General features: G+C 44.0%; 2 protein-coding genes and 1 long non-coding RNA gene across 4 annotated transcripts in view; 1 reads left to right on the top strand and 2 right to left on the bottom strand.

The window, feature by feature from the left end:
• The window catches only part of Uevld (UEV and lactate/malate dehyrogenase domains), a 33879-nt gene extending 19153 nt beyond the window's left edge, over positions 1 to 14726 (bottom strand). The window contains exons 1-7 of one of the 2 annotated variants that reach the window (XM_048427032.3): positions 14614 to 14726; positions 11224 to 11308; positions 10588 to 10653; positions 8506 to 8669; positions 5541 to 5676; positions 3664 to 3782; positions 1167 to 1269 (exon numbers count right to left, since the gene is read on the bottom strand). In XM_048427032.3, coding sequence (XP_048282989.3) covers positions 1167 to 1269; positions 3664 to 3782; positions 5541 to 5676; positions 8506 to 8669; positions 10588 to 10653; positions 11224 to 11308; positions 14614 to 14655 — 715 coding nt within the window. In that variant the 5' untranslated portion in view covers positions 14656 to 14726. Of the gene's footprint in view, positions 1 to 1166; positions 1270 to 3663; positions 3783 to 5540; positions 5677 to 8505; positions 8670 to 10587; positions 10654 to 11223; positions 11309 to 14080; positions 14209 to 14613 lie in introns of those variants that run through there. The other variant, XM_048427031.3, reaches the window with a different exon arrangement.
• A 4221-nt stretch (positions 14727 to 18947) lies between these two features.
• On the bottom strand, positions 18948 to 21627 carry LOC125395578 (uncharacterized). The gene is made up of 2 exons (XR_007230599.3): positions 20634 to 21627; positions 18948 to 19213 (listed from the first exon to the last, which is right to left on the bottom strand). It is a non-coding gene; the product is annotated as an uncharacterized LOC125395578 (long non-coding RNA).
• On the top strand, positions 20768 to 25007 carry Misfa (mitochondrial sheath formation associated). Its single transcript, XM_048427016.3, has 4 exons — positions 20768 to 20989; positions 21406 to 21510; positions 23986 to 24023; positions 24900 to 25007. Exons 1-2 carry the CDS (start codon positions 20921 to 20923, stop codon positions 21502 to 21504), a joined length of 168 nt encoding a protein of 55 aa, XP_048282973.2. The 5' UTR covers positions 20768 to 20920; the 3' UTR covers positions 21505 to 21510; positions 23986 to 24023; positions 24900 to 25007.
• Positions 25008 to 25094: the final 87 nt, after the last annotated feature.

Here is a 25094-nt window from a genome sequence, read left to right as displayed (position 1 = left end):
TGTTCTCATTAGAACTCATGGTAAGAATAGTTTGAGCACAATCAAAGTGAACTGAGCGTCTTTTGTTAGTCTTGGCTTAGACGTCTGCTATGCACCACGGCAGACAGTGCATTCCCGGTTACAGCTGAGAAACTGAATTTACTTTTCTTATGTACGAGTGCTCTGTCCACATGTATTGGAGGCCAGAAGGGGGTCATTAGACACTGTTATAAGTGGTCGTGAGCCACCGTGTGGGTGCTGGGAATTGAACTCAGGATCTCGGGAAGAGCACTCAGTGCTCTTAACCTCTGAGTCATCTCTCCAGCCCTGAAAACCAACCTTTCAATGAGAGATTATGTGACCTGCGAATATCAGACTATAATGTGGCTGAGCTAATTGCATCTGTCTAGCTCTAAAGACAGTTCTCTGAACCAATATATGCAGAGAAAGAAAACAACCATGGCAATGCTTATTTAGAGACAGAAACTCAGAGAAAAAGAATAAATTCTTTTGACCAATTGGAATGAGTCTGAATGGTATTTCCTCATCTGACTCCTGCTAACATAGTCAGTCTTAATTCGTGTAAGACTTTGTATAACCCCACTGATTTAGCTCCAAGCCTTCCTTTCTCAACAAGTAAAACAAGGGATTTGAAACATGCCATCTTCGTGTCCCTTTTCAGCCGTAAAACTCTAGGACCTGGACTGGAGAGACTCTCAGTGGATCAAGGCTCCTACCATTATACTTGATAGCCTGAGTTTGATCCCCGGGACCCAATGCAAGGAGAGAACCAACTCTCGAAGGTATATAATGCTACAGGACATGTGTGCCCAGCTCCCAGCCAAAGTAAAAGCACAATAATAAAAAAAACAACAACAACCTAGGACTTAATCTAAAACTCAATCAATAGAAAAAGAAATATAACCATATTTTCTTTTAACCAGACATTTTCTTTTCTTTTATTTCTACTTTTCTTTTAAGTTTTATTTATTTATTTTTATGTGAGTGCTCTGTCTGCATGTACACCTGAATACCAGAAGAGGGCATCAGATACCATTATAGATGGTTATGAGCCACCATGTGGTTGTTGGGAATTGAACTCAGAATCTCTGGAAAAGCAGTCAGTGCTCTTAACCTCTGAGCCATCTCACCAGCCCCCATAACCATCTTTAAATAAATAATCAAACCTTTGCTGATCTCTACATTAGGCAGGTTGAAGATATCAAGGTCCATCGTTCCTTGGTTAGTCCCATCGGAGAGGTCTAAAAGAAGCAACTTGTCTGAAATGCCCTGTATGGAAAAATTAGAACAAGAACAATGTTCTACCAATACAGCCAGTTACTCAATATGAGCTCACTGAGAAAGGAGGACTCCTGAACTACTTGAGAAAGAAAAGAAACAAAATAGCAACAGAGAAGATGTGCACATTGCGCAGGTGACACTACCCTTCAGGCTTGACTACTGAATACTGGGATCTAACATGGCTTACCCAGGAGGCAAACTGTATCTTCTATTCGAATGAATGACAAAGGGGATATGGTAGGCATGCTACTGTTCCTCTTGAGTTTTGATTTTTAACGCCATAGTATCTCTTGTTGTTACTGTTCTTTTCTTTTTTAGGTTTTTCTGAGACTTGGTTTCTCTGTGTAGCCTTGGCAGTTCTGGAACTCAATTTGTAGACCAGGCTGGCCTTGAACTCACAGAGATCCTCCTGCTTCTGCCTCCCAGGTGCTGGATTAAAGGTGTGCACCACCACACCTAGCTTAGTACGTATTCTTAAACAGTCTAAAATGATTGGCAGGGGTTCTATTCTAGCACAACATTCCCTGCTTAAAAGTAAAAACTCATGCCAGGTTCTTCAAAACAAACATAAATAAACAAGCACTTTCTACGTAGAGATAAATAAATATGAGAGAGAAAGGGAGCGCACACCACTAATCAAACCCTGCTATCATGCAGTATTTTCACCAAAGATGCCGCAGAAAAATACTCCCCGGGGCCAAGGATGGCTCCCTGGGCAGTAGATGAGCGGACGGGAAGAGACGGCAAGTGAACGGCAAGAGTCTGGGGGAACTGGAGCCCTTGGGTCTCGAGATACCCAGGGGCCTACTAAGAAGCACTCCACTTATTATCTATTAACTATGCACCGCACCGGCCTTAGCCTTATTTTAGGTGTTTGTGAGATTAAGCATATGGCACAGGGTCAGCCGCAGTAGTCCTTCCTAAAGCATAGCTATTATCTTATTGTTGTGAACCACACTAGGAAAATGCAAAGAAAGTATATGTTTCCATCTTCATTTAGTACACACACAGATCCAAACGTGTGAGAATAATTAGTACAACTGACATACGGACGATTTGACTCTTTTTTCCTCTCTTTTAATTGAGATGGTTTCTCTGTGTAGTCCTAGTTGTCCTGGAACTCTCTGTGTACACCAGGCTGGCCTTGAACTCACAAGGAGTGCTGGGATTAAAGGCACTGTCCCTTATGCTCAACTCAATTTAACAATTTCTATCAAAAATTTAAAACATTTTAAAAATTCAAAAATTAATAAATTAATCTGCTAATCTCATTTGTAGACGTTATCCTATGAATGTACTAGTACATGTGAAAAATGACATGATATGTATAGATCTTCAAGATGAAAACCAACCCAAGTATTCACTTCAAACAAGATATGAAGTATTTCAATTTGGGATTTTGGAAGAGGGGCTCAGGCTACTGACTACTCGGTCACCCGTGAGGCACTGATCACCAGGCTGCGGTAAAATGGAGATTCAGCAGAAGACCATGAATTTCTAACCAATTCTTAGGAGATGCCACACTCTGAAAGCCAGGTGTGGCTGTCCATGGGCAGAGACTGCTTGTTCGCTTCCCAGCTGCTCAGACCCAAAATAATCACATAGAAACTATGTTAAATAAATCACTGCTTGGCCTAGTAGCTCTAGTTTCTTATTGGCTAGATCTTACATCTTAAATTAAAATTAACCCATTTCTATTATTTTGTATTTTACCAACAGTAAGGTTCTGGCTGGCGGCTCATGTCTTTCTCCTTTGAGGCTACACAGCAGCATCTCTCTGACTCCGCCTACTCTCTCTCGACATCTCTATTTGGATTTTCTGCCTGGCTTTACTCTGTTAAAGTCACTGGCAGAGAGCAGCTTCTTTATTAACCAATGGCAATAAAACATTCATAACATACAGAGGGGAATCATATATCAGCTGTCGATGTTTGTAATCTCAGCACCCAGGAGGCTGAGAAAGGAAGACTATTTAAGAGTAGGACAGGATGCACAGCACAACCCTGGTAATGACCTAGACTACAGGTTTCCATCCCCAGAAGCCCATGCAAATAAATGTGGGAAGGGGATGGCAGCCCACACGCCAATTGCAGCCTCAGAAGGCGGAGCCAGGGGTTCCCAGAGTAAACTGGCTGGTGGGACTAGTCACACTGTCCAGCTGTGTCTGACTGAAAGATCCTGCCCTGATACACGAAGTGGCAGACCAATTGTGGACGATCCCAGCATTACCTCAGGTTCCCACACACCCACACATTCTCACACACGCCAAAAAAAAAAAAATGCATACACACATGTGCAATACACATATAAGTGAAAAATGGAAAAAGAAAATTAAAGTCCAATGAAAGTACAGATATACTTCCAGCAACTAGGCTTACATACCTTTGCTGAAATTGCCATTGTGCAGGCAATACCCAAATCTCCACTTCCGACCACAGTAATTTTATTCGGTATTTTAGTCTCATGATTTGTCCAGCTCCTTGAATTTATGTCTGAGACACCTATGAAATAAAAACATTATCCCGAAAATTAAAAAATAATATTAAAAACTTTATTTTTATAAATGTATTTATTTATTAAACTACAATTGAAATGCCACATTTCCCCTTTTTGTCTAAAATAAAAAAGGCTATAACTAATATAAGAAAACTATATACAATAAGTACAATGACTACATACACTATATACAGGCAATAAATGCATCAACAATGTCTAGTCCATTTGCATTTGACAAATTCAGAGAAAATATTTCATATCTATCCTATCTTGGTGAGATGGCATACATTTAAAATCCCAACACTCAGGAAGTTGAGGGAGAAAGATGGAAAGTTGAAGACTAGCCTAAATCACACAGTATGACCTTGCTCCCCTATCTCCCCTCCAAAAAACCCTTTCTAGCATCTTTTTAAAAATAAAACTTAAAAAAATAAAAAGCTCTGATAGAGATTCTACAGATTAATAAAACAACAACAAAACCCAACCAACTTGCTGAAGTAATGAAGGCAAGGACAGGAGACTGAAACCAAGCATGGCAGCTCAGCCCTATAATCCCAGCAACCAGGAGACCGAGGCAGTGCTGGGGCTACATAGCGACACCCAGTCTAAAGAGCAGGAGGCTGGGCACTGCGCACGCCTGGAATCCCAGCGTTGAGAGAAGGCAGAAAGGTCAGGAGTTCAACGTGATCTTGAGCTGCACAGTATTCGAGGCCAGTCAGAATTACTTGAGATCCGGTAATTCAAACGAGTACATTGCACTCCTGCCCCAAGAAAAACAGTGGTCTTCTATTGAATGTTCTTTTACATAGAGAAGTTCTTTTTAAAGACAGTATTATAAACATTTAAAACTTTTTTTTTGTTTTGTTTTGTTTTGTTTCTTGAGACAGGGTTTCTGTGTGTAGTTCTGGAGCTTGTCCTGGCATTCGCTCTGTAGACTAAGTTAGCCTCAAACTCACAGAGATCCACCTGCCTCTGCCTCCCAAGTGCTGGGATTAAAGGTGTGTGCCACCACTACCCAGCAAATGTTTAAAAACTTTTTATTTGGGGCTGGAAAGATGGTTCAGTAGTTTAGAGAACAGGCTGCTTTTCTAGAAGGCCTGAGTTCAGTTCCTAGCACCCACATGGCAGCTCACAACTGTCTATAACTCCAGTTCCAGGGGAATCCAACACCCTCACATAGACAGACATGCAAGCAAAACACCAATGTATATAAAAAAATAAAATAAATCATTAAAAAAAGTGTGAGAAAGCACAAAAGAAGGGTACAGGGTGAATAGGCCAGAGACACATTGTAAGCATGTATGAAAATGTCACACTGAAACTATTATGCATAATTGTTATATGTCAGTAAAAGATTGAGGAAGATATTCAACAGTGATCTTTGAGCTCAGTATTCACAAAAATCCTACTGAAAATTTCTAGGCATGAATATTTGGTTTTAGCACCAATAAGAAACTTAGACTTATATACCTCTGGACTCATATACTTAATAAATCAAAGCTACAGAAACATGAAATGATAAAGGTCTGGAAAATCAATTTATAAGGGGCTCTGAATAAAGCAGGAACTATTGTATCTGTCTATGTACGAGTAACACTTTTATATTTTAACAAATTTTAATTGGAACTATATAGAGGAATTTTTATTAAACATATATACATATTCATATACTTATTTATTGAATTTAAGTAGCAAAGAATACAGAATATTAGTGAGAAATTCTAATTTCTTAACTCATAGGTGATCTGACTGACAATACAAACCTTCAGTGATTCTTGCAATATAGGCTAGCAAGTCGACCTGCTGCGCTTCATTGGATGATGGCACTGAATAAAGAGGAAGTTCCTCCTGAAACTTGGCGATCATTTCTTTAATTAATCCAACAATGACAGATTTAGGCTGAAGAATACAGGCAAAGGGGACAGTTACACAACATTATTTCTCTAAAGAATACTAGTTTTATATTGTCAGTCAGTCCAGGCGATCCCTGAACAATGCGCAGCTGGAGACCTGCATATACTGCCTCCCCCAGACTGCTAAGAGCCTGCTCTTCGTCTTCACTACAACTCCTGCCTGTTTCCTTCCTTCAGCAGCGCTGGGAACTGAACTCACAGCCTTGTGTGTGCTAGGCAAGTACTTTACACTGGGCTACACCCCTCACCAATAACAAAAATAGTACACGCTTTGAAAGCTACATCTACTATATAGCATGCATGGCAGCCATCCCATGTCATTTTTTAGTATTATGCAGAATTTTAAATAATCAGAGAATCATGAGAAACTTTGCATGATGGAAACAGAAGGACGCCTTAATGGTATAATAATACTCTACATGGTATAACTCACTTTATGCAGCTTTAATACTGCATATTTGTTCATACTGTGGTTACATGTAAATAGCACCATAGCTTTCGCTGTCCTGGAACTCGCTCTGTAGACTAGGCTGGCCTCAAACTCACAAGGATCTGCCTGTCTCTGCCTCCCCAGTGCTGGGATTAGAGGCGTGCACCACCACTGCCTGGTTTGTTTTAATATTCTTAACTGAAAAGTACACACAAATTCTGTCATACAATAAGTAACTTCCCTGGAAATCTCATGGAAAATATTCCACATAGCTGTACAATACAAGCAGAAAAATGCTAAGCCAACATCTTCCAAATGTAGGAAAATAGGATAAACATATTTTGTAGCAGAACACACAGGGTTGAAACTTTTTCTTTTGAAGTCATTTCAAGCTTACAGAAAAGCTGCCATAGTATGTATCCGCCAGCCAGGCTGGGACACAGCACTTTATCCCTATGTCTATTTCCTAATGCATTTCTTGTGTATTTCCTTACAAAAGAAAGAAGGAAGGGCTGGAGCAATGGCTCAGCAGTTAGAATGTAGTTAGAATATTGGTTGCTCTTTCAGGAGACTGGGGTTCGCCCAACTGCCTATCACTCTAGTTCCAGGGGATCTGATGCCCAGTTCTGGCTTCCATGGGCATCAGGCACGCATGTGATTCACATACATATGTGCAGGTAAACGTTCATATACATAAAATAGTTCTTTTAAATTTATTTATTTTCATGTGCTCTGGTGTTTTGCTTATATATTTTTTTTGTGTGAGGGTGTCAGATCCCGTGGAACTGGAGTTATAAGCACTTGTGAGCTGCCACATGGGTGCTGGGAATTGAACCTGGATCCTTTGGAATGGCAGCCAGTACTCTTAACCGCTGAGTCATTTCTCCAGCCCCCATAAAACAAATCTTAAAGAGGGCACAGATATCAATACATATTTTGATGATAGTTTTTAAAAATGGCAATGTAGGTAATTCAACAAAGAAACAGGGCTGAGGAAATGGCTCAGTCAGTAAAATGCCTGCAGTGCAAGAATGGGGACCTGATCAGATCCTCAGCAACATTTAAAAGCTAATATGACAGTGTGTGACTGTAACCCAGAGCAGGGGAATATCTAGAGCTTGATGGCAGGTTTGTCGAGCCATCAGAGAACTCCGGGCTCAGTGTGAGACCTGTCTCAAAAACAAACAAAGGGACAGAAAAGGGTCAGCGAGATGACTTGGCAGGTAAAGGTACCTGCTGCTAAGCTTGACAGCATGAGTTTGACCTCTGCAGCTCACATGATAAAAACTGACTTCCACAAGTTGTCCTCTGACTTCTACACGTGTGCCATGTCACATGTGCGTGCATATGGACATATACAAACACGTGCAATAAATATATAAAATTGAATTTTTTTAAAAAAGTAACTGAATGCCAGGCTGGGATGTGATTGAGCAGTATAGTGTTTGTCTGGTATGAGTAAGGCCTGAGGTTCAATCCTTAGCACTGCAAAATGAAAACCTTAGTAAGGCCTGGAGTACAGAACCATAATCACAGCTGTTTCAGAGAGAAGGGCAGAAGGGTCACAGCTCAAGGCCTGGCCAAGGCCAACACGGACAAAACTCAGCAGCACAATGCTTGCCTACCATATTTCAAGTCCTAGGTTCCTATGTCTCTCTCTCTTTCACACACACACACACATGCACGCACGCACATGCACACGCACACACACACGTGCACTTTGCCTACCATACTTCAGGCCCTAGGTTCCTCTGTCTCTTTTCCATACACCCATACACACACACACACACACACACGCACACACATGCATGCATATACAATCAGTTAAACAAAGCACATTACAGATTACATAGAGTATGATGAACTTACACATAGTTAAAAAACAGGTAAAATTACATATAACACATATCTACATAAGAATTATATAGCATAAGAATTATTAACAGGCAGAAACTAGGAAACAGAGTTCCAGTATTTTGCTAGTAGCTTTTCCTGTGTCCCCTCAAGTGGCAAATGAGAATAAAACAAGGCACAACACCAGCTGGCTCCCTGACCTGGAGAAGGCAGGTATACGGGCTGATGTCATCAGTGTTTCGGTAACGTCAAAGACTCAAGAGAGCTCAATTTCAAATTCTTTCTAAAGATCACATGAAGAATGTAATTGAAAGATTATCCTGGTGTGGCAGCGCCTGCCTTTAATCGCAGCATTTGGGAAGCAGAAGCAGCAGCTCTCTGAGTTCAAGGTCAGTTTACATAGTAGACCCTGACTCAAAAACAAAACAACAATAAATAAGAAAGGAAGATGCAGTGTGCTTACTTATACTACCAAGATCAAAGACAGACATTCAGAAAATAAAACTTAAAGAAAATCCAATCTGATCTTACATGGCTCCAGTTTTGGAGATAGGGCAAGTATATTCTGCCTTTGGCATCCACATGTTTTCCAACTGAGATTTCCATGTTTGCAGTTGGCTTCAAGAAGCAAATGGGTGGAGCAAAAGGGTGAGAATCCAAAATCCAGAAGCGAATAGGTATGTTGTACGTATTACCTATTTGAGACACATAAACAATCATGACACATACGTATGCATGTATAATGTTGCTAGATGGTATTTTAGAAACAGGCAGCAAGGCACAGTGGTAAGAGCTTATAATTCTTCCACAGGATGTGGAGGTTCCACGAAGACTGAGTTTGAACTCAGTCTAGACAACATCAAGACCCTGCCTCAAAATAAAAAAGGGGCTGATATGGAGTTCACCAGTAGAGTTTTGCCTACTGTGCATGAGGCCCTGCGTTCAGTCCCAAGTACAGAGATAAAAGGAAGAAAGAGTAGCCAAGCCTACGGTATGTGAAGGATGGGTGTAAATCATCCTGCTTTTCCTTTTCTCTATATTTGGAAGAGGGTCTCACTACAGCACCAGCATAACAGAGAAAAACCAACAGTGGCCAACTCTTCAGTTCAGAAGCAATTAACAGGATGTGCTGTATGTAAGCTTGGAGCACAAAATCTTTCTGGGGTAGTTTCCTTTGCTCGTCCCACACAGAGACACCGTCGCCTCTCTACTTTCCTATTTGTTCTACCCTGAAATCATTTTCTTACCCAGCCTGCCTTTCTACTGTGGATTCTCTCATTCGTTTCTACATCCCTAGCATCAGGTACTATGCCTAATATACTAGCTGCCAAATAAGTCTGTCATATAAATAAGAAAGAACAAACAGACGGAAAAGAACAAATGAGCCGACTGTAGTTCGGATACTTGCCCTCAAGCAGCTCAGTAATTACAGGTACTATGAACCATAAGCTGAGCTAGACACACCAAACTTAGAGAAGCTGAGTCACCTTTTCTTAGTGACCCTAAATTTTAGTGCATGGCAGAAGGCTGCACAAAACTTAAACCATGCAGATTCCAGAACTTAGTGAGGGAGGGGAAGGCCGAAACGCTCTGCATTTTCAACAACTCAACATACACCTACACTCCAAAAGTGAGAGCAGGGTAGGGTTCTGAACAACACCCCCACCACCCACACCCACACCCAATGGTACATGAGTCTTTTACAAACACTATTCTTTAGAAGCGCTCCAAATTCTTTTCAGGAAAAGACACAGGCTTATGATAACAGGTCAAAGATAAGTAAATGGGTCTAACTCTGCAGATCATCTGCCTGGTGAGGCCCTGGGTTCAAATGCCAGCACTGCAATTATGGTAGATCAGGATTGATCAAGGCCACATGAAAATAAGAGACCAACCTAAACAGAGGGGATTGTCCTTTATCTAGAACAATAAGGAGGGACAGCCATTTCTCTGTGGGAATAGGGACTGTGCCCAGACACAGGGGCTTGACAAAGGAACTTTGAGGGTAGACATTTTTATTGGTAGACTTGTTCTTTGTAGTCTCGGGCCAAGTAAGGCCAGTGGATGCTGTTCTCATGGCCTGATCTTATCAGTCCACTCCTGGCTGCCTGCAGGCTTCTCATTACCTGACTTTCCTGTCAGCCAGGTGCTCTAAACACAACTCTGGGAGTTCCTCAGCTCATCTGAGGCTCGTTTAACCCTCTACCACAAAACAAACCACTTTGGAGGAAGAGAGACAAGACTGCATGCTCTTCCGATTTAAACACGTAGGTCACACCTTCCAAGAATCAGTGCCTGTCTTGGTTGCCATGAAGACCAAAGCTAAATCCAATGTTAAGTGAAAACTAAACTTTTGACCAGATGCTCTTCCCAGTGCATGTCACATCTGTCATGTTCTCTTCTGTCTTCAGACTCCACCAGCCTAGTGGACAGTATTCAACATGTATATGTTAAACAGAATTAGCATTGATTTAGGCCTTCTTTGACTTATACAGGATCCCGCCAGATCTGGTAAGGTCCTGTCCAGACAAACTTCAGGAGTATGTAAAAACAGTGGTGTGCACTAAGGAATTGAGCTGAGAAGTCCCACATTCTCTCAGCTTCTGGACTTACCCTGATACATCACAGGAATTGTACCAGTGAAGTTCAGCAGGTCTTTCTGGGAAGTGTCTTTGAAAACTAGAAGAAAAAGTTCCAAAATGTCAGTGAGAAGAAGAGAGAACAGCAATCAATGTGTGTGACTGCACATACAGATTATGCAAAAATAAAGAAGTAAGAAAGAGGTGTAAAAACATAAAACTTGGACGCTGAAATCCAAGTTCAAGCCCACCTTCCCCGCTTAAGAGGCATGTTCCTTTCCAGGCATGGTGCCCTACACTTGTAACTCCAGCACTTGAGAGGTAGAGACGGAACTGCCATGAGCTCAAAGTCAGCTTAGCCAGGGGTACACACTGATCCTGCTTCAAAACCAAAAAAGGGCTGGTGTATAGCTCAGTTGGTAGAATATTTGGGCAGTATTCATGAAGCCCTGGCTTCAACCTCCATCATCAAAGAAAATGGTGTGAAGGTGCCTGCCCATAATCCCAACACTCAGGAGATGGAGGTTGGGGATCAGAAGTTCAAGGTTATCCCTGGCTACACGGCAAGTTTTGAGACTAAAAAAGAAAAGAAACATAATTTGGAAGCTCTTCAGATCAAATAATCGGTAATCCAAACAAGGCAGCAAGGACTAGAGGATGCTACTCGTACCGTAGGTGTCCATGGAATATCTGAAGTGCGGGAAAAACATGTTCACATTCTTCAGCTCTTCCACAGTCAGATCCCTGAACTTGTACTGAAATGAGAGGAACAAGAAAGGAATGAAAATAAAACTGTGAACAAGACTAACGCCTGCTGGATGCCAGGCCCAGAGCAGGGCTTTACCAGTGCGGGTGTCGCCAGTATTTGGCTCATTATTAATCTGAGACAGGCTCTCTTTAGAGTTCAGGCTGGCCTCAAGCTGGCCGTCTCCCTGTCTCAGCCGCCCAAAGGTTAGGGATGTAGGTGTCCATCACCAAGTCTTTCCGATCTGCTCTTTTAAACCATGGTGCTAAGGAGTAAGCAGAGTTTACAGCGGCTCTATTTTATAAAATAAAATCTAGAGAATCCATGAAATTTTCTAAGTCAGACACCACGTAAAGTAGTAAACCCCAAGCTTAACCCACGACCTATGCCTTGACTAGTTAAGTCTATATGTCTCCAAATACCCCGGAAACCGATGGGACAGCCCAGGCTGACAGTACAGGATTCACCACTCATCGCTATTGAACATCTACTTTAACAAATAGAGCGTAATTGCATTTTAATGTATTGATTTAATGTAGTTTGCAGGAGTTGGTTCCTTCCTGCCACCATTCAGGACCAAGTCAAGGATGTGATGATTATAACACTGTCTAACCAAGCTGTCCGTCCCCAACGCTCTTCTGAATGTCACCAGAGACATCTTGGCTTTCGCTCCCACCTCTAGTCCTGTATCCTGGGTTTCAAGGGGACACGAAATACCAGCAAGAGTTTGCTACAAGTAGATGAACTGCCTCTCACTGCCTTTCTTTGTGGCCCTGCAGACAGCATGTCTTTCAACTCATTTTCTTCCCTGCAAAGAGAAATAATACCCACTCCCTAGACATGCGACGAGGATTAAGTGAAAGGAAGAAAAAGGTACAAAAGTGATGTTGAAAACTTAACACTGGGAAGAAGTAAAATGGAAAGCTGTTTAAATGGGAAGATATCCTGTGTTTGTAGATCTAAAACATCAAGATAGTAATATTCCCAAAAGATTCAGCAAAATTCCCGAGTGAAACTTAAGCTGAGCTTTTTGTCTGCTTGGGGTTTTTTTTTGTTTGTTTTTGTTTAGTTGTGTGTGTGTGTGTGTGTGTGTGTGTGTGTTTTGTTTTGAGACAGGGTTTCTACGTGTTAACAGCTCTGGTTATCCTGGAGCTCACTTTGTAGACCAGAATGGCTTCAAACTCACAGAGATCCTCCTGCCTCTGCCTCCCCGAGTGCTGGGATTAAAAACGTGCACGACCACTGCCCAGCCAACGGAGTTTTTAAATAAAAGTCTGAAAATTGGGCTAGAGGTGTAGCTGAATGATAAAGCATTTGCTTATGATCTCCAGGAGGCCTAGTTTCTGTCTGAAACACACACACACACCTCCACTACAAACTTCAACTAACACAGAACAGCTATCTTAGAACAGTCAAAATAATCTTGAAAATGAACAAAAGAGGTTGGTGAAATCACCACATAATCAAGATACAAGCCATAGTCAAAATGAGACAATAGTAAGTGCTGGAAACTCCCCCATACCTATCTGCACTGCTATGGGGAAGATGATATAGCTTATTACAAAACAGAGATGCTCAAGTCAGGTGTGTTGGTGTACACCTGCCTTCGATCCTAGCACTTGGGAGGCAGAGCAGGAAGATCATGGTGAGTTTGAGCCAGCTTAGTTTACATAAAGAGTTCCAGGACAGCCTGGGTTACATGATGAAACCCTGTCAAAAACCAAAACAAACAGGTATACAGACTGGCGAGATGATCAAAAGTATTTGACAATCTTCCATAAGGCCTGGGCTTCAGTTCCTAGCACCCACATTAAATAGCCCAAACCTCCTATACTTCATTACCAGGGGTTCTGACACCCTCTTTCGGCCTTCTACAGGCACCCACATACAGCAAGTAGTATATACAAGCACACACATACACATAAGCATAAATAAAAATAAAACCTTTTAAAAAAAAAGGAATGAGGAGCTGGAGAGATGGCTCAGAGGTTAAGAGCATTGAGCACTGGCTTCTCTTCCAGAGGTCCTAAGTTCAATTCCCAGCATCCACATGGTGGCTCACAACCATCTGTAATGAGATTTGGTGTCCTCTTATGGTGTATGTATACATAATAAAGAAATCTTTAAAAAAAAAAAAGGAATGAGCCCCCGGTGGTGGCACACACCTTTAATTCCAGCACTCAGGAGGCAGAGGCAGGGGGCTTTCTGTGAGTTCGAAGCCAGCCTGGTTAGCTTCAGGACAGGCTCCAAAGCTAAGGAGAAACCCTGTTCCCTTAAACAAAACAAAAAAATAAATAAATAAAAAATAAAAAAGGAATGTTGTAGAATATAGTGGTAGAGTGCCTTCCTAGTATGCACAAGGCCTTAGGTTCAATCCCTACCAACACACACACACACACACACACACACACACACTCATTGGCTACATTGGCAACATGTAAAAATTAATAACATTCACCTTAAACTTATGTTTTTTTATCAGGGAATAGAGTATTGTAATTAGGAAACCAAAGTTTTTTGGGTTTTTGTTTTTGTTTTGTTTTTTTCCGAGACAGAGTTTTTCTGTAGCTTTGGAGCCTGTCCTGTAGTCCAGGCTGGCCTCGAACTCACAGAGATCTGCCTGCCTCTATCTCTGAAAATTAAAGGTGTGCCCCACCACCGCCCGGCTTGAAAACTCTAACAGGTGTAAAGAGTGTCCCAACAAAGAGACACCCGCACGTCCAAGAAAACCAAACGGAAATCTGAACTTTCAGGACCACTAACAAAGTAACTAACTTCTGACCGAGAGGGCTCTGGCTGCCCGTGGGCAGGAATCAGGAATGCTGAGCATCCGGCCTCCGGGATGCAGGTGAGATCTGACGGTGGGGGAGCCCTCCACCTTTCTACAGTCACGCTGTCTGCCGTGGGCGTCCACGCTGTGGCCACAGTCTAGGTGAGCGCAATACAGAAACAAGAGCACAGTCAGTGACTGTCCAGAAGGAAGCACTGCGCAGAATCGATCGCCTCCACAGTGTGATAATCGGGACTTTCCCAAGCAGTCACCTGCAGGGAGTGACTCATTCATTGGGGAAGAGAGGCCGCCAGCCTTTGACCCCACTCCCGAAGGCTGAGGCAGGGGGACTGCTACAACTTCCCAGCCAGCCAGCCAGCCTGGGCAACAGCATGAGTCGATGTGTCAAAGCAACACAACGATTTTGGGGGGAAAAAAAGGAGATGGGTGAGGGTTGGGGGGCGTCGAGGAAGGGTGTGAGCTGGGGCAGCGCGAGATGAGGAGGACGCTGGGTCCCGCCCGGCCCGCCGCCCGCCCGCCCGCACCTTGCCCAGCAGCCGCCTCACGGCCTCACAGTCGAACTCCATGGCCGGCAGAGTCGCGGTCCTCTGCAGCACCAGACGCGCCTACTCCCGAACCTGCTGCGGACGGAGGCCGCCGAGGCCCAAACGTTCGCAGAGGACGGTTCCCCCCCCCCCCCCCCACCTCCAGTTGGCCGATTCCCGCAGGACGCACGCCTGGGCGGTGCTCGGAGCCGGGCGTTCACCGGAACCCCGAGCCCTCCTTCCAGTCAGCCGACTCCGGCGGGTTCTGAGCCCAAAAGCCGGAGATGGAAAACAACCCGGAGCTCCGGAGACCGCAGCGCCCTGCCAGGCGGAAAAACATTTCGGCTTGCTGTGGGAAACTTAGCTAGGAAGAACTCATGAGCAAACAGGTGCAAGCAAATTCCAGGAAGACTTGATTTCAGCCCAGAATGCGAGCGGTGAGGCGCGGAGGGGACGGACGATCAAAACCAAAAACTGTAGCTGGATTTGGATGTTCAAAATCAAAGTTTAGGAGTAGATAGGGGTAGATGGGGAGAAATCTAGTGGAGTCTCGTCAGATAACTGAGCTAGTGAGGCCGATGATAAAAAAGACCGAAAGGCCAAGACGACGTGGGTAAGGGGAAAAGTCCCCTCATTTATCTGGATCTGATTAAGTTCTACTAAGAGTCAAGAATTTTGACAAGAGCCCTTGGGGCTCCTCCAGAGGACATGAATTCGATTTCAGCACCCACATGCCAACCGTCTATGACCCCGTTGCCTTCTTCTGGCCCCCATGGGCCAGAAAATCAACTACACAGAAATGAAGTTGTTTTTCCTGAAAGTGTCACAGGATTATTAAAATGGCTAGTAACACATCAACCTTGTGAAACCTATACATAGCAAAATGGCTTTCATTCTTTTGATCCATGCCTACACATTACACCTCATAAATCCCCTTATAATATCACTTACCATAGAAGAATCCTATGAGGAAATCATACCACCATATTTAAGAATTAGTCTTATAGACCACCCTCCTTAAACCACATCATTTTGTGGTTTGTATTTTTGCCTAATAAACTGCCTTTTTTATTCTAACTTCTCCTGAAAGTCTTTTTGTGCGGCAGGAGTCAAAATCCCTGCTGCACCTGAGGTAGAGTCCTGGGGCTGAGGTTCCTTCAGCTTCATAGCTAGCAAAATCCATCTTTGTTTCTGATATAGTGTACTCACAGTAACTTGCTGGAAATGCCAATTCCTGAGGCTGGAGAGATAACTCGGCAGTTAATTGTAACTCTGGCTCCAGGCCTGTGGGACACATCTGGCCTCCCAGGACACCTGCACTCATGAGCACAGACACACATATGTTGGGGAATATTATTCTCAGGTATGTGACTTTTGTTTATGCTGTGAAGTTGTGTTACTGTGCCTGTCTAGAACACCTGATGGTTCTAATAAAGAGATGAATGGCCAAAAGTGAGGCAGGAGTAAGGATAGGCAGGGCTAGCAGGCAGAGAGGATAAACTGAAGGAGGAGTCTGGGAAGGAGAGAGAATGAGGAGCAGAGAACAAGGAGAGGAGGATCTCAGGTCAGCCACCCAGCCAGTCACGGCATAAGAAGGAAAGAAAGGTATACAGAAATAGAGAAAGATAAAAGCCCAGAGGCAAAAGGTAGTCAGAACAATTTTAAAAAGTTAAGAAAAGCTGGCAAGAAACAAGCCAAGCTTAGACCACACATTCATAACTAAGAATAAACCTCTGTGTGTGATTTATTTGGGAGCTGGGTAGCAGATCCTTAAAAAAAAAAAGTCAAAGCTGGGTGGTAGTGTTGCATGCCTTTAATCCCAGCACTCAGGAGGCAGAGGCAGGTGTATCTCTTTCTTACTAATGGCCTGAGAAAGAAAACAGCAATCCCTGACATATGACATATATGCATCTTGATACACACACACACACACACACACATGTCCCGCGCTACCGTCTCGCCCGCAAGAACCACGCGGGACACATAGGATACTTCTGCAGTAAAGCTTTAATGCCCCTTGGGAGAGCGGGCATCAGCCAACATGGCGGAGACCCAGATAAGATGGAACCCATCTCTTATAAAGGAAACAGACCCTGCTTCGGACGTGTCACTCTTGGATTGGTCAATTGTCCATAATCCCAGGTGAATGCCTCGGGAGTAGGCGGGGACTCAGTGGGAAATTCCGAGCACATGTGCGTTCACCTGGCGGTGAAGCCGGATGTCAGCGCCATCTTGATGATGGAGGATGTGGCTGCGGCCTTCTACACACACACACACACAGAGTTGTTTATTATATAACTAAGCTCAGTATTGACAGGATTTGCCCTATGGCTCTGAGCTAGATCAGTTCATTCTTCTGTTGGACGGAGACATCCCATAGACTACTAACATTGCAGAGATGAAAGCAATGAATTAGTTACAGTGAATGTTAGGAATCAAACCCAGGTCTTCTGGAAGGGCAGCCAGTGCCGAGTCGTCTCTCCAGCCCCAGTAATCTGACATGCTTTTGATCCCCAAACCCCACTTTTAAGTCTGTTTTACAAATTGGACATAGTGGTGCATGTCTTTAATCCCTGCATTCAGGAGGCAGAGGCAGGAAGATTTCTGTGAGTTTCAGGTCAGCCACAGTGGGACCCTGTTTTTGGAGTGGGGGGGGCAAAGGGGCCTGTCTTACAGAAATGAAAGCACTCAAGAGTGGAGGCTGGGGAGAGTCCAGTCAGCTAAGTGCTTGCTGAACAAGCACTAAGAAACCGGCTTTATTCCCTAGAACCCCACTTCAAACAGCCAGGCTTGCCAATTTGATCTTGTAATACCAGTACCGGGGAGGTGGAAGCAGATGGGTTCTTGGAGCTCTGGGAACGCAGTGAGAGAACTGCCTCAAAAACAAGATGGTGGATTTCCAGCGCTCACAACCCTCTGACACTCGAGTTCCCCAGATCACATGTCCTTACCTGGCCTCCACAGGCACTGCATGCAAGGGTGCACAGACATACAGACATACAAACAGGCAAAACACCCACACGTGTGTGGTATAATGTCCTGCTGGTCTGGCACCAGAGGGATAGCAAGCAACCTCCACTAGCCACAGAACCCCACTGGGTTACATCTGACACAGCCCCTAGGCCTTCCTTTGTGTTACAAATACCTCTTGTTGCCCCTGTGAATCTTGACTGAGAGTTTCCCATGGACACAAAACCTATGCAAAACTTGATTTAGAGGAAACCGGAAAACCTTGGTACCTCATGAATCAGGTATTTGCACCTGGCATTGCATTGTTGGAAGTTTCTATTAGTTTTGAGATATGAGAATGTACTAGCTAAAGTGTAAATATAGAAAAAAAAAAGATGCTGAGAGAAGGAAAGGTGCTTCAGTTCACCGAGACTGAACCCCTGCAGTTGCAAAGGCTAAATTCTTTCTCAATGTCTCTGAGTTTTCATTTCTCAGACCCGTGTAAACCCACACACCCAGGCTGAAATATTTGCGACATACAAATAACATAAAGAAAAATAAAACATAAAAATTATCTGGAGAAAATGAAAGATATAATAATAAAGGTGGTGGCAAATGCCGGTAATCCCAGCACTTGGGGAGCAGAGGCAGGTGGATCTCTGTGAGTTTGAGGCCAGCCTGGTCTATAGAGGGAGTTCCTGGAAAGCCAAGACTGTACAGAGAAACCTTGTCTCAAAATAAAGAAATACATACATACATACATAGAAAAATAAAAACCAAACAAACAAAAAAGTTCAATTTCTAGCACCAATATGGTGTTCACAACTGTCTGTAAATGCAGTTACAGGGGGCGCAAAGCTTTCTGCCAGCCTTTGTAGACACCAGGCATTCAAGTGGTATATAGACAGACATGTAGACAAAAAGTCATGCACATTAAGTAGAATAGAATATAAAAGTTAAAAAAGAAAATACAAAAATGCACAAATGGTTGGTCTCGAGAACCCAGCGGCTGAGGGCACAGTTCTTAGAGGTGCCCAGAAACACTTCCTTTTTGATGGTGGTGGGTATTTTTCAAAACTCAGTGTTTGGTTTAATCTTAAGAAAAGCTGCTCCAGGCCGGGTGGTGGTGGCGCACGCCTTTAATCCCAGCACTCGGGAGGCAGAGGCAGGAGGATCTTTGTGAGTTCGAGGCCAGCCTGGTCTACAAGAGCTAATTCCAGGACAGGCTTCACAGCTACAGAGAAACCCTGTCTTGAAAACAAACCAAAAGAAAAAAAAATAATAAAGCTACAGAGAAATCCTGTCTCGAAAAACCAAAAAAAAAAAAAAGAAAGAAAAGCTACTCCACCGACGCAAATAACTCCAATTAATCAGATTAGACCAAATTAAAATGCCCATGTTTAATAAATGCAGCACTCTCAGGTGGACGAGGACAGCATGGCAAGAAGAGGAGCCCACACACACCCTAGAGACCAAGTAATTTACACCCCCCCCCTCCGCCTAAAAAGCTGTGGGAGTGGTCCTGACCCTCCCTGGGGAGGAGTGAAGGCTTGGCAGGCTGGGAGTTGGAGTCCAGACCAACGCAACTCTCAGGCCAGGGGCTGGAGTGATGCTTCCAGTCATTCACTCAGTCGCAGGTTTTTCCTCTACACTAAAAAGGAAGAATAAGTTTTATCATACGTAGATTATACTTCAGTAAGAATTCTCATTAAGAAAAATAAAAGAAAAACGCTGGGTGGTGGTGGTGCATGCCTTTAATCCCAGCACTTGGGAGGCAGAGGCAGGCAGATCTCTGGAGTTAAAAGCCAGTCTAATCTACTGAGTGAGTTCCAGGACAGCCAGGGCACGCAGAGAAACCTTGTCTCAATAAAGCAAAACAAAAGAAGAAAAATAAAAACAAAAAGAAGAAAGCTAGACTAGAAAGCTAGACATGATAATGCGTGCCTTTAATCCCAGAACTCAGAAGGCATAGGCAGACGGATCTCTGTGAGTTTCAGGGCAACCAGAGCTAAACAAAACTGTGGGGTTTTTTTTTTGTTGTTGTTGTTGTTGTTGTTTTTTTTTAAAGTGTAGGTTTTGTTTATTTTGAGATGGTCTTGCTAGGGAGCTCTGACTGGAAGGAAATTTACTAAGTAACCATGCTGGTTTAAACTCATCAATCATCCTGCCTTAACCTCCCTAGTGCTGGGGGATTGCATGTACCACATGTGGTTTGTAAGACTCATTTTAATGACTTGGGTGTCTTGTTTGGGGGGGAGGAGCAAGTTTTTCAGTCATGCACGAAGTATGGTCATCTTTAGCAGAACGACACAAGAAGACCATTTATACATATGGAGTTGCATGTATGTAGAAGAACACGGGTGCGTGACGGTCAGACATAACAAAATGTGTTGCTCTACTTGTCAAAAGTGAGGTCTTCGATGGTGTCTGAGAGAGAATCTACATTCCAAACTAGGGACTAGATCAGAACGGGACACATGGGGAAAGGTGTAGACTGTAAAGGGGGGACTTGGGTGTGGGACACTCATCTAGGAAGTTTGATCATAAAAGGAAATCGACCACAGGACACTTGGGAAGAGAACGGTTGTGTCAACTGGAGGCTTTTTTGAGAAAAGGCCAGGGATTCCTCTGGCTTTTGATAACCAAAAAAGAGGACCAGTGGAGAACTGACCATGGGTGAAGAATGTAAGTACCAAGTGATTTGGGGGAGTATCCCTCCTCTTAAAGGGATCCCATCTTAAAGATAGGAAGAGAGGTCCTGTAAGCACAAAATAGAAGTAGATGGAAGAGATGGATTAGGGGTCCAAGGACAGTGTTGGCTAAATAGCAAGTTTGAGGCCAGCCTGGAATACGTGAGACCCTGTCTCAGAATAAAGTAAAATAAAACAAAATAGATGTGTCCCTTCCCTAGACCCCAGTTTGTTTCGTTGTCAGCTGTTGTAGTGGCACGCCCTTTCAAACCTGTTCTCACGTTAGTGTGTGCCCTGGTGCCCCCTAGTGGAAGGCATCTGGGCTTTCTGAACTTTTGATTTTTCTCACTAGTGAAATGGGGTTATAGGGATGGTACCTACCTTGTGGCAGTGTTATACAGGAAAGTACACGAAGAACTTACAGGGCTGGGGTACTGTCTGGGGGAAGTATCGCTAGCATGTCAAACCCAAGCCACATGACCAGTGATGTCACAATGCCTTCCCAGACTCCAACTTCAGAGAGTCTCAGATCCTTTGGAATCAAGGAATGGAACGAGCGTGTGACACGTCTATCAGCTGAAGGTTTCATGAGTTCGCGCCTTTGCCAAGATCTTGGCGAACAGTCTCTCACTGTGTGATTGTAGCTCAGAAATTATTTTCTTTTGGTGATGATCGTGCTGGGCTGGATGCTTTTTGTTGGGCTTGCATCCTACATGGGGACATTTCCAGAGGTGATGGTAAGCACCAGCCTTGCATCCCAGCTACTCCGGGCTTGGCTTTATGCTCCCGTCTGGGATTTCTGACCAAACGGGGAAAGTCGTTGAGGTTTTTACCAACTGGAAGTCAGTATGTGACAGGAACATCTCATCCCTTTGGGGCACCTTTTTTTGGAGGGTTTAATGCCCCTCCACCTGCTTTGATAATGTCACTTGTATCCAGGCATTCTGACATTTTTTTTTAAACAGTTCTGCTGGTCACAATGCCTAACTTCAGAGTTTCAAGCCAAGGAGATGAGGAGTTTCTATTAGGGACAATGGGATGAGGCATTCCCGAACCGGCTCCTCCGTTCACCACACAGAAACACTGACTTTCCATGGGGTCAATGAGTGGGGCTGTGTCTACCGTCTACCTCTAATTTTCTTTTATGACTCAGCCTCCGAGTCTAAAGTGGAAAGAGGGGTTGCCTGTTTGGGAGACCAAGGCACGGCGAAGAAGCCAAGCTTTGGAGGATGAGCTGCAGCTGCTGCTGTGAGATCAGGTCTGTCGGGCTGGGTCCCTGTCCATAGAATGTCCAACACCCTTCCCGGAAACAGGCCAACTGTGGAGGGGATGGCTTTAGATGTGTATTAGGGGAGAGGACTGGAGGGGGGGGTACTGCTGGGGAAAGTAGGCTGAGAACCAGCTGTCTGTAATTAACCATGCCTCCCAGGGTTCCTTCTGAGCAAATTCCATGTCTTAGTCCATTATTTCACAAACACTATATTATACTAGCGTATGTTAATTATATATTTTATCCTACATACATATATTAAAAGGGTATATCCATGTATATCCATGTGTATAGCCGACTTTGATCTCAGTACCCCTCTTCTCTATTCTCGTTTTCCTCCCTCATCTCCTTTCTCTTCCTAAATAGATCCTGTTTTCTCTTCTTTTTTGAGATAAGGACTCACTGTGTACCCCAGGAGCCCACTAAGGAAACCAGGCTGACCTCACGCTCGAACACAGAGATCCCCCTGCCTCTGCCTCCTGAGTGCTGGGGTTGCAGTCATGGGCCACCACGCACGGCTCAGACTGAAATGACTGAGGCACTGCCATCTCATTTTGTGCACGCTTAGACACTTCTCAGCCTTCTACCCCTTCATAACAGCCGTATCTGGCAACACCCTGACCACGGCCCAGACATATTAACTAGAATCATTAATGTTTGTCCACGCTCAAACACAAAGCTAAAATAACTGAAAGGAAGCGTAAGTCAAAGCTAATGCCATGTGGTATCTTGAAAACATGCCGAGTTTTGCAAGAGAACAGATGTTACTAGGTCACTCCAAATCCTTCACGGCTGTGACCACCCCCCACTGATGTCACTGTGGCTTTTATCTTTAAAAACATTGCACACCTGAGCTTGGGCACTGAGACATTTTGGAGGCATAAGCCCACTCTTAATATGGCCATTAATAAAAAAGTTCATGCTTTCTTTCCATTGACGTTGTCACACGGTTGTCAGGAGTCCTTGTATGGACCATTTCCAGACGAGTACTTCTAATGCCCCTTCTAGAGAACTGGGAAGCTGGAGTTAACAGAAACCTGAGATCAAGACCCAACTTTGCAACTTACTGCATGAACTGGGGAGGTTTAAATCCTCTGAACATCAGTTCATTCATTGGCACAATGGGAAATATTTCGGCCTTTTACTATTTTTTGTGAATATCACATTTGGGAATCCATGTAAGGTCTCCAATGCAAACCCTGATAATTAGTAAACTACAGATTTGACGAAGTGAAATGAGACCCTATTAGCAAGCATTTATAGATGATGGTGGCCTTGGGTACACACAAGCAGCTCGTTGTGGGGGTGCAAACTGAACCTCCAAACACCTCACACTCCTTCCACTGCAAACAGGGAGACCCCCTTTCTGGAGGCCCTCTCCTGGACTTCTGCCAGTTCACCCATTTCAGAGGAGTTAGCATTGCTAGAGGAAGTTGACTCTTGGTAGTCTTTTTGTTTGCGAAGACAGTTGCTCTGTAGCCCTGGTTGTCCTGGAACTGACTTTGTAGACCAGGCTGGCCTTGAACTCACAGAGACCTGCCTCTGCCTAGTGAGTGCTGGGATTACAGGCATGTGCCACCACCATGTGGCTTCTCTTGGTAGTCTTAATTTGCTGACTCGAGAGCAGAAGGATTTGTGGGGAAAACTACTCCAGAAGGCAAGGGATGGTAGCCCTAGCCCCAAGTACAGTAAGAGCAGGAGACGATAGCTGGCCTTCTGTTCTCCCTCAACCCACTGGTTCAAAGCGACCACACTGTTTGGGTGTGAGAGAAGTGACAGTTGTTCAGTCAAGTCACTGCCACAGAAGGTGACTCTAAGCCACAGAAGTCATTTTGTGCTTGTGAAGGAGCGCCGTAAGCAGCCGATATCTTCCTTCTGTTCCTTTCCCAGGGAGGTACTAGGAGATTTAGCTGGCATGAGGGCTGGATTGCCATTTTACAAAATATGAGACTTCTTTAGGTGGCTTAATAATAGCCTTATAAATAAATAAAGCTGTTGTCTACCTAGTTTATTCATTCCCCTAATAAGTTCAGTGGCTTTTGTTACAGAAGTCTTTTTCTGCCTTTGATTCGTTTAAGCCAATGTGTATGTTATGTAATGGCTTATTAAGGTTCTAAACAGAGGTCTGAGAATAGCTCCCTTCTAAGGTTTCTTTCATCCTAAAGTACCTGTCCTGGCCAACCTATTGACGCTCTCACCCTGGAGGCCCGGTGTCACAGGGACTGATGTCATAATTGGTGCCTGAGCTTTACCTCCCAAAATGGCCATTTTAGTTTAGACAGACCACAAAGTTCAAGAGTCAGGAACTGCCATGCCGGGCCAGCCACCATCTGGTCTGGAATGAAGCCAGACAGAGTCCCAGGATCCTGCGAATAGAACCGGGCCTTCCAGCAACCGCTCCCCGCCCGCAGCAGCCAAGAAGGCCCACGATGATCGTAGTCTTATGGATGGTTCTCATTGCAGGAACGATGTGGAAGGGATATAAATATCCCCCAGGAGGGGTAAGTGTACCTTTGACTTCTCTACTGTTAAACAGTCCCTAGCATTAACACGGAAAGCATGAAAATCTAGTCCGAATAACTTTAGAAACATTCTCTTTAATATTTGAGGAAAAGTTGTTGGGACGTGCCTGCTTGTACTGTTAGCCACTCTGCTTAGAACGGGGAGATTTCCAGGTTCCTAGAATGTACTTCTAAAGAGCAGATGTCTCACTCAGCCTAGGATGGTCTGGAGCTAGCAATACAGCCAAGATTGCCTTGGTCCTTCCGTCTCCACCTCCTGACTGCTGAGCTTATGTAGTACTGTGGGTGAGAGCCAGGGCCTCCTGCATGTGGGTACCTACCATGTGAACTACACCTCAGTTTCTCAGGTGTTTTCGTACACATACTTTATTTTTTAAAAGATTGGCAGTTCAAAGCTAATGTCTGCGATGCAGACAAAATGTTTAAAAATGTCTCTGGGGCTGGAGAGATGGCTCAGAGGTTAAGAGCACTGGCTGTTCTTCCAGAGGTCCTGAGTTCAATTCCCAGCAACCACATGGTGGTTCACAGCCATCTATAATGGGATCTGGTGCCTCTTCTGGCAGAACACTGTATACTTAATAAATAAAATCTTTAAAAAAGGGCATTTAAAAAAAATGTTTAGTCTTCAATGTTGTTTCCTACATCAGCCCACCAACCCCAGGTGGGGTTCTGGTGGCAGACATCTCTGCACTGTCAGTTCCCGCTGTGCTGGGCACTTTTTGGTAGCAGGCATAAAATGCTTTGGGTAACAGGATGAGGCAGCCTCCTCTTTCAGTTCTTGGCACCTGCCTCAGCCCTACAGCCTAGCCTAGCAATGCTAGAGTCTTCTGACATATGCTTTTTCTTCCCTCCCAGACCCCCTTGGAAATAAACAAAGATGACCCTGGTGAAGCCATGCAGCTGTGAAGAACACCCAACTGCCCAGCTCCTGTTGTAGGCTTCACATAAAGTAATCGCACATTATTTTGTCATATTCTGTGTAGTTACCACACTTTCTAAGATGAACAAAGACAACCTTCTCCTAACAGAGACAGAGGGTGAATTGGTAGG

Source organism: Myodes glareolus, chromosome 24 (assembly GCF_982192425.1).
Source record: "Myodes glareolus chromosome 24, mMyoGla1.1, whole genome shotgun sequence".
Classification (NCBI taxonomy): domain Eukaryota; kingdom Metazoa; phylum Chordata; class Mammalia; order Rodentia; family Cricetidae; genus Myodes; species Myodes glareolus.
This window is presented reverse-complemented; position numbering and strand designations above follow the sequence as displayed.